The sequence below is a fragment of the Nanorana parkeri genome, unplaced genomic scaffold (assembly GCF_000935625.1).
Source record: "Nanorana parkeri isolate BGI_ZX_2015 unplaced genomic scaffold, ASM93562v1 scaffold119, whole genome shotgun sequence".
Lineage (NCBI taxonomy): Eukaryota > Metazoa > Chordata > Amphibia > Anura > Dicroglossidae > Nanorana > Nanorana parkeri.
The window spans coordinates 761,321-770,615 of record NW_017306387.1 but is presented as its reverse complement, the minus strand read 5'-3'; the positions used below and the strand labels follow the sequence as shown (position 1 = coordinate 770,615).

Here is a 9,295-nt window from a genome sequence, read left to right as displayed (position 1 = left end):
AGATGCTGGCTGATATTCTTATTAAAATATGGGAATGGTAATGATTCCTCATTATTTGCTAGGATACTGATGGCCAGCAGCGTCCTTGCAACCAATGATCCCCTGCGGGCAGCTGTTGGGTTCCCGACAGCTTCTCAGCAACTGTAAGATAGCAATTCCTTCTCTTTGGGGAGATTTATTCTCATTTGCTGTTGCATGCCCAGGAAGGAAAGGGAAATCTCACTAACAGGACAGAGAGCAAAAAATAACTTGATAGGACTTTTACCCTTCCCTACTCAAAAAAAAAAAAAAAACACACCCTTTAGCTATACAGACAGTTAAACCTTATGTATTTATGCCAACATATTTGTATAGACAGTACGCATAATGAAATTGTACTTTTGTTCTTTAGCTATGAATGTACTTGCAACTCACATTAGCAAACACAGCCCTGTAACTTTTATGATATTCTTTTTGCAAAATGAGAAAACAGAAATCAGGTACTCCTAAGTCCCAAGTTTTATAAATAACTGATATACAAGTATATAACATGAAGTGCAGAATTCTTATAACAAAACGTAATTCTAAATATACAAACAATTGAAAATGTATATAAACAAAAACATGGTTCTCTCAGAGTTTACCAAGTTATAAAACATCTAGAATAGCAAAAAGTGGTTAACTAGAACACAAACCGGTTAAAAAGAGAATGATCTAAATTAAGAAGAATGTTTTGTGGTATGTATTTGTCCAGTAGAGTACCAAGGCTGCTGAAGTCCATATTTTCCAGCTGTGTGCACAGGATGACATGTAGAAAAATGACCAAAAGTGTAAAATGATGAATACACCTGAACCCCTATCTGGTAGTGTGAAAGCATACAACAGGGGCATTTATAAAGCTCAATCAGGCTATTTACGAGAACATGCATTTAGTCAATTATTTACTTTAAAAAATTGTCATTATGTTTTATAAATACTACACCTTTCAGGAAAAAAATATGCAAGGTGCAGGAATTACCTGAGCAGGTTCTATAAATGTCTCCCAACAGGTCCCAGTTTATCAGAGCCTGAAAAACTGTGCCCCGAACATCCTAATTCTCCCTTTCTTGTCTCAGTGCCCAATAGTTTCCTCTTCACACCGATATTTAAACCCACTTTAAGCTCTCGCCAAGTAATCTACCCCTATGACGCAATAGCAGGATATGTCTATTCTTTCAGAGCGTACAAATACACAAATATCAACTTACTATCTTAAGTTAGCTCTTGGACTTGCCCCCTTCCAAGTGCCCAATAAACTTAAGGGTGGCCTGGTTAAGGCAGTGAGCCCAAATGCCAGCATGAACTAGAAATTGGAAATCTCCATATCGGAGCGTCCCAGTTTTTCGGGTTCCCAGGGTGCACTAGAACATGCACACAATACATTGGGGGGCTTGCTATTACTCCGCAATGGTAAATAACATGGGATCTTGCTACGGGTTTGCTTTAGGGTAATTTTCTATATTTTTTTCAAAAATAATGAAATGTAATGTAAAAGGCAGTGGGACTTAAAGTGCATACTGACCAAGCAATAGTTTGTTCATTTTATAATTCTTTTTGTCAATAGGTTTCAGGCAGCTGTCTAGGCAGTGCTTACTATGTTCCACAGCATACTGGTATATTGAATAGAAGTAAGGATACCCAGGGCAACTGGATTCGTAAACCCTTATATGTAACTGCCCAAGAGAATGAATAAACAGTATCTGTTAGAATCTGATTGCCATAGAAAACACTGCCACTTTCATAAAATATACCTGTTCAGTATAAAGTTCTGCAACTCCAATGCCTAATTTGAATTCCCTCTGAGCTCTTTGCTCCTTATTGATGCACTATGCTGCTTTGTTATACTATAATTCCTTCATATAAATGTCTACTGTGACAATGGAAGAGAAGTATATAGAGCTAAACTTGCTGACATGTTTTATTTATGGTCTGACAGAATATTCCCTTGGACATCTTCATCCACACTTTCCTGGGAACTTGGAGGGCTTGAGCTGTCACATCCTGGCTGCCAATAATCATGAAGTTTCCCCTGTATTAAGGCAAAGGATATAGTTAGAAGTAACATAAATGCATCAAACAGGTACTGCTAGGATGTTGTCACATAAGCAGGAGCATACAGCATTTGTTTTATTATTGCAAGGGCAACATATAAAATACAAATCGGAACAAATAAGAGCAGTTGCCAATAGCAGTCTATCCCTTTCCCTGATGCATTTTCACAGGTGATAAAAGATGAAACCCCATTGGTTACTATGAGAAACAGCGGTTTTTTAATCCAGTTTTTCTTTGCCTAGTTTTTTTTTTAACTGGACTGCCAAGCTATAGACATGGCAAATTCGTTGGTGCCCTTACAGGTCACTGAAACAATGCTTCATTCCTCCTACAAAGTAATACAATTTAAAGCAATTGTCTCCTGTATACCTGCATGCCTTAAAGTAAAGAAAGTGTGAAAAGAGATAAAATTACTGCTTATTCTACAATGATATTCTAAAATGGCCTGGATACATTTGATGGCACCCCTAAAAAATAGGATTTTGGTACTCACCGTAAAATCCTTTTCTCTCCGTTCATTGAAGGACACAGGGAACAGATCGGAGATCATGTACTGTAGGGTAATATCGCCACCTGCAGGAGAAGGACGCTAGGCACAAAAAAACTAAAGACCAATTACAGCCTAGTCGGCGCCAGCAGCCTGAGGGAAGTGCTGTGACTGGACGGCCGAGACCCCCAGTCATATGCACCCCCCTGGGACGAACCCACAGGCCACCCCGCCGGAGCGGGGCCGTCGTAGCCGACCCACCGTAGCGGGCCTGCATACGCTCGCTGGTTATCCAGGGGAGACTCCAAGGATCCGAGACATCCAGCCTGTCGCCCAGACAACACTTGCTAGAAGAATCAGGTAAGAATACCGAGGAAAATTCTTAGCTCCTTACTCCTGACGCTAAGCAAAAAACTGGAGACTTCTCAGTAGGTGGGGGGTTTGGCCACCGGCAGGGGCTGCCCCTAGGCTGTAATTGGTCTTTAGTTTTTTTGTGCCTAGCGTCCTTCTCCTGCAGGTGGCGATATTACCCTACAGTACATGATCTCCGATCTGTTCCCTGTGTCCTTCAATGAACGGGAGAGAAAAAGATTATTATTTTTTTTTAATCAAGAAGATTTTTATTTTCATTTTGTCGTACAATACACTGCAAGATACGAGAGGTGCATACATTTATGTTAGTTGACATGACTAACGTACAAAAGCCCCAATTACAACAACAGCCTTCGTATTTCCCAGGGGGCACTTTACAGTGATTGTGTGATTAACGATTGCCTATAAACATTTAAGAAAAATTAAACTAGAACAATCAATGAACATTGTATGTGATGAATTTATCAGGTGAAAGTGTTGGCGAATGCATGGGGCCATGTACTACCCGTACACCGCCCACGTCATGCCTTGGGGAGAGGAAAGATAGAAAAAAAGATTTGAAATAATTGGATCATAGTGAGATTTCAAGCCGTTTCTGTAATTAGTATCACATGTGTCTTTAATCCAGTAATCTGTCAGTATTTTAAATGGAGAAAACTAGTCGCTCTTCTTTTTGGTTTCATCACGTACACTACACAGAACATGGACCAGAGAAAGCAAAGGAGAGAGTTGTTTGAGATCATCAGAACAAGGTTGATAGAAGAGCATCTCAAAAATAAAGTCCATCTCCTAGCAGTTTGATACAACTACAGTTGCAAATAACAAAGCTGACCTTTACCCCCTTTCACTAAAAATCTCAGCAGCTTGCAGCTCTTCATGCTGATTAAAAAAAAACATCTTGCACTCAATAGTTAAACTTGTTTTTCATTTATTTACAAATAGAGTTCATCTACTTCCTAGTCCAGTTCTGGCAAAATTATTCTAAGTGCCAGAACTGGAAAAGTTTATCAAGAAGAGTGAGCCAAACTACCTGTTAGTGAGTCAAAATAGCAGTTGGCAGATCAAAAAGTCTCATTGAGAGCAACAAAAATTGCTTGTTTGCAGTGACCGCCTCTAAAGGTTGTGCAACAAATTACTAGGTTAAAGGTTTCATCATCTTTGTCCATGCCATTTATATTGGTTTTATTATTTAAAATATTATGCGGAATCAAAAATAAAATACAAAGTCTGATTTTTATTAAATATGGACAAAACAATAACAAATGCCAAATTACTTTGGTCAGTTTTGAGTTACTTCAGATAAAACTGGAGTTTTTTTTATTCATGGAAGGGTACCAATAAATGTATCCATCTCTTTATAGGTTTGACTAAGCAGTGGGTGTGTTGGACCTCTGCAAAGAGACCACTGCTTCCACATAGACAACAAGGGTCCTTCTATACAACATGCTGGCAGGGTATATTCTTTTCAACTCAGGCTGTGGCAACTGCAAACCTTTGTACATCTTTTGTTTTAAAACACTAGAAATGTACTCAGCTGATCTAAACTAAAAGTTCAGGTAGACTTTAATGCTGAACTCCCAATAAGCAGCTAAATACACAACAGACATACAGTGCTTCACATGTTAGAGATTAGAGCCTCTACAGCAATCCAGTCTTAAGCATGTACCAGATTTCTTTTACTGAATTGTGTCTATATTCAGAGAAAATATTTCACTTTAAATATATAGATTATTCAGACTCAGATGGAATCTATCACAAAGTAAAATTCCCATTTCCAACTCCACCTTTAAAAAGCAGTCATTTCTCAACTTACAAGCTGCATACTAGTTTCAGGGCAGTGGAATTAAACCTCTTTAGCTTGGCTGTCAATAATGTCACTAGCAAGGAAGCGGAATAAATTGAACTGTCTTTAAATTAGAATGAGCCCCGTCAGTGAGAGGATGTCAGCTTCCTTTAAAGGCTCCGGAATCAGGTGTTTCTCTTCATGTACCTTCTTAAAATGACCACCACAACAAATCCCTCCATGTAGAGAAGTTATCAAGTCTGTAAAAAAATTAAATCTGACATTTATTGTACCTGATTAGGTCGAGAGTAAAGCAGCAATTCTTGCCATCTGCCATGTATTCTTGCAACTAGATCCTTTACCTGAAAGCAAATATTGAATATTAAATAAAATACTTTAAAAGATGCTGAAGCTCCTATAGCCTAGACCAGTGATGGTGAACCTATGGCACGCGTGCCAGAGCGGGCACGCAGGGCCCTTTCTGCTGGCACACGAGCCCAGGTCTGATGTTCTGTCAGAAATCGGCTAAAGCCACAGTAAAAGTATGCTACTAGGGCGCATGTGCTGGCTTAGGCTCGCATATTTCTAGTGTATAGACACTAGGGGGCAGTGTTCTATGGCAGAACAATGAGGAACTGTCATCACCGCCTATCTCCTCTCAGCATGTGAGGCAGCAGCTGACCGTCCTGTTCTGCAAGCAGCGGCTGCACAGAGACTCTGTTTGAGTGAATGTTTTTACATGCGAGAGACAATCTGGTACTGTTTCATACACAATAGCTTTGATAAACATGCTGTGGCACCTTTTCCATGACTTATAATGTTTGTGCCTTACTCATGCAGGTCTTTGTTAATGCATGCATAGCTTTCAAATAATTGTGTTTGTTTACAGCCCCCCGAGAGCCCATACAGACCACCTGTGAGCCCTTATAGCCTCCATATATAGCCTGACAGCCGCACATCCCCCCTAGAGCCCACACAGCGTCCCTTAGTGCCGCAGAGCCCCGAGAGCCCTACAGACCACATGAGAGCCGCACAGACCACCTGAGAGCCGCACAGCCCCCCCCATAGAGCTTATACAGACCACCTGAAAGCCCTTATTAACCACCCGAGAGCCACACAGCCCCCCAAAGAGCCCGCACAGTCCCCCTGAGAGCTCATACAGACCACCTGAGAGCCTACAGAGCACACCTGAGAGCCCCTATTAACTACCTGAGCGCCCATTAAGACAACCTGAGAGCCGGCAGAGCCCTCCTGAGAGGGTTGGCACTTTGAGATACAAAAGTTGGTTTAGTGCCCAGTTTGGGCACTCTGGCTCAAAAAGGTTCACCATCACTGGCCTAGACCCATAAAAATATGATTTTTCTCCTCCCCATAAAATCTATTTCTTGGAGTTCATTGATGGACACAGAAATTAAGATACTGTCAGTTTATACTGCCACCTACAGGAGACACTAGCATAAAAAAATGTATGGGCTGGCCCAGATTAATCCCTCCAATATCCATAATGCATGATGAAAAACACATAGGAGGTGGAGTCCAAATTATTTTCTCATGTATTGAGGGACACGGGATTTCAGATACTGCTGAGACATTCAAAAGCAATCCAAATAAGGGATGGGCAAACTAAAAACCATTAACCAGCCCAAAAATACTTAACTACGGACTGCCTGCAGCCCAGAAGCTGCCCTAACAGCCAATGCCTGAAGCTGAAACTAGATGAGGTTGAGTCCCCCTACTAGATGAGGTTGAGTGCCCCAACTAGATAGAAGAACCTATCAACACGAATAGAGGGAAGCCATGCAGAATCAACCTGCTGCTCAAAACAAAGAGAATGAGTCCCAACCAGAAGGGAATGACTGCACAGAGAAGGGAACACAGAACCTGAACCAGTGAAAAGCTGATCAACCAGAATCCGCCAAAACAGGAGGAAGAAAACAGCAAATTCCCATGTAGGGAAGAAAGACCCAAAACCTGATGTGGTCAACAAGTAAATGAGGCCAAGCCCCTAGGAGAAACATATCCCCAAGGGGAACCTAAGCAAAACAGGTCCTGGTGAGAAGAAAAGTTGGTTTAAATGGGAAGGCCCTAAGACTTACACCCCTGACCCCCTAGGATAAAAGGGACAAAAAACTGTGTGTAAAGCTACACACTGGCCAGATAACTAGCCTTGCTAAGCAAGTTAGTTTCCTCTAGGTTGAATAGTGGGAGACAAAGCAGAGAGCACTCTCAACACTCCACCTAGCGTATGACCTCAGTGCTCACTTCCCTGGGCCTCAATGGTTACTGCGGTGAGATGGCAGTGGCAGGAAATGCAAAATAACCCCCAACATAACCTGTGAGGTAGCACATAGTGCTTTAGCACAGACAACTTCACTCACCAAGTGAGCCTACAGAAACTGGCTCATATCAAAGGCTGTTCCCCGACTATTGACTTTAAGAGTGCTCTGCGGCTAACCCCTGCATCTTTTAGTCCAATAGAATCCATATATGGCTTCCAAACACCAATCTACTTCAGGCTAGATGGCCTTACACACAACGGAAAGCTAACAATACACAGAGGTCTGGAAACTGCCATAAAGCAGAGCCCTGTGCTCAAAGGTCACATTCCAGGCCAACTCCGCAACCTTTGGTCCAGCAGGGTCTCAGCACAGACTCCATAGATGTTGCTGAGGACACACTGAACCAGTTAACTGCTGGGTAGAGATGAGCTCAAGCAGCATTGCTCAAAATCTTGACTAAAATCTTGACACAGAAGAAAAAATATCTAATGGAGTATTTTGAATGTAGAAAAAAAAAAAAGGTCAAAATTACTGTTAAGATTTTTCTCAGCTGAGCTGAGGGCAAAGTGTCCAACCTACTAGGACACAATCCAAAAACTGGCCGAGGCACGACATTTGGAGGCAGGGTCATACAACGGCTTGCCGTACACTTTCTGGTTTGCCAGTAACCCAATTTTCTAACAGTGACTACATTTCTGTGTCCCTCAATGGGCAATAAAGAAACTTGAATTTTGGAAAAACACTCCAACTAAATAGTTAAAAACAAGACACACATTGTTGTGATTGTATCAGAGTTATTTGCTAGGCCTCTCTCAGTAAATAAAAAAGTACCTTTGTTCTGTAGAAAAACCTTGCATCCTCACGGATATCACTCTTGATGTGCTTCTCTAACTCAGTGCATAATTTCAGGAGGTATTTCTGCAAGCAATATATGGCAGTGTTAAATGATTTAAAACACTATCTGTTGAACAATACACAAACAATAAATCTACCATTTTGTATAGGTGTTGCCATGAGAGAAATAAGGGAGCCTTACATTATTAAATTCTACAAACAAATATGCACAGAATTCTGACTTCATTCAGGTCAGTGACTCAGGAAGTATTGAAGCCTTTGTCCCTGTTCACACCAAGTGCGACAAAAAACTGTCAACACTAGAAATCCCATTCATTTCTATGGTCCATGTTCACACCTGAGAGTATTGTCGCAAGCTGTAAAACGCTGAACGCTGGAAAAAGCTACATGAGCTTCTTTCGGACAGATTATAGCACGTTTGGCTGCATAGACCTCAATGGAAATGCATTTAAACACGCAACACATGTGTTTTGCACATTTCTGTCGGCGTTTGCGCTCACGTTTTCTCATTCACAGCAATGCATTTTGATCTACTCAATAAAACGCGCGTCCTTGTCTATGCGCATCTAATGCGCAAACAATGCAAGGGAAGGACGTGCGCAAGAACAAGCGTTTTACGTGTGGAAACGCTACTGCGTGAATGGGAATTTAAGGTGGCTATACATTGTTTCATTTCCGTTCAGAAATCGTACAAACGATCTTTCAATTGAAAATTGAAGTTGATGGTACAACAACGATTTTCATTTTTGCGAATGTGTACGAAATTTTTAATACAGTCAGGTTGGAAAATGTTTCTTTGACCGAACGAAATTCGATGGAGTAGGGACTTCGTTCGTCCAAAATCTCCCCAAGAACACAGCACATGCACAAAAAGAAAGCTGCCTAGGACAAACGAACATCTTCTTTGCATAGGTCAAACAAATATTTGCGTAATTAGTCCAAAATTGGTTGGTTATTGTGCCTAACAAACGATTTCTGAAATCGACATTTAACTATGCTAGATAGGGAATTCTAGGTATAATCGAAGGAGGGTTTGTGGCAGAAATGTGACCCATGGCCAGCTTTAAGCATTTCCAAAAAGAGGTAGCCTGCCGTGGCTAAAATATTTCTCTTCACAGTTTTCTTAAAAACGGACAGTTATCGCAAAAAAATCCGAGAAAAACAACTAACACTACCTCGGCTCAGCCTCCACCACAGATCAGTTTTTAAACCCATATCACTATACCTTAAAAGAGAACTATGGGGTAAGTGATTTTCTCTTAAGGGTCACGGGAGGACATATACTAGCGTCCTTCCGTGACCCAAACCTCAATATATAGTGAGCTACGGTATACTGAGACTGTCGCAGCCGGGACGGATCCCGACAATACGGTCGAGATCCACCGAGCTACGTGAATGACAGCTGGTTCTGCCTATCCAGAGTGATGTCGGGACAAAAAAATTGAATAA

At 41.3% G+C, this 9,295-nt stretch overlaps 1 protein-coding gene across 1 annotated transcript in view; it reads right to left on the bottom strand.

Annotated features, from left to right (window-relative positions):
- Nucleotides 1-1,930: 1,930 nt before the first annotated feature.
- SLF2 (SMC5-SMC6 complex localization factor 2) overlaps nt 1,931-9,295 on the bottom strand; it is a 30,462-nt gene continuing 23,097 nt past the window's right edge. Inside the window, exons 17-19 of the mRNA XM_018553393.1 lie at nt 7,823-7,909; nt 5,006-5,074; nt 1,931-2,047 (exon numbers count right to left, since the gene is read on the bottom strand). Coding sequence (XP_018408895.1) covers nt 1,937-2,047; nt 5,006-5,074; nt 7,823-7,909 — 267 coding nt within the window. The 3' untranslated portion in view covers nt 1,931-1,936. The remainder of the gene's footprint in view (nt 2,048-5,005; nt 5,075-7,822; nt 7,910-9,295) is intronic.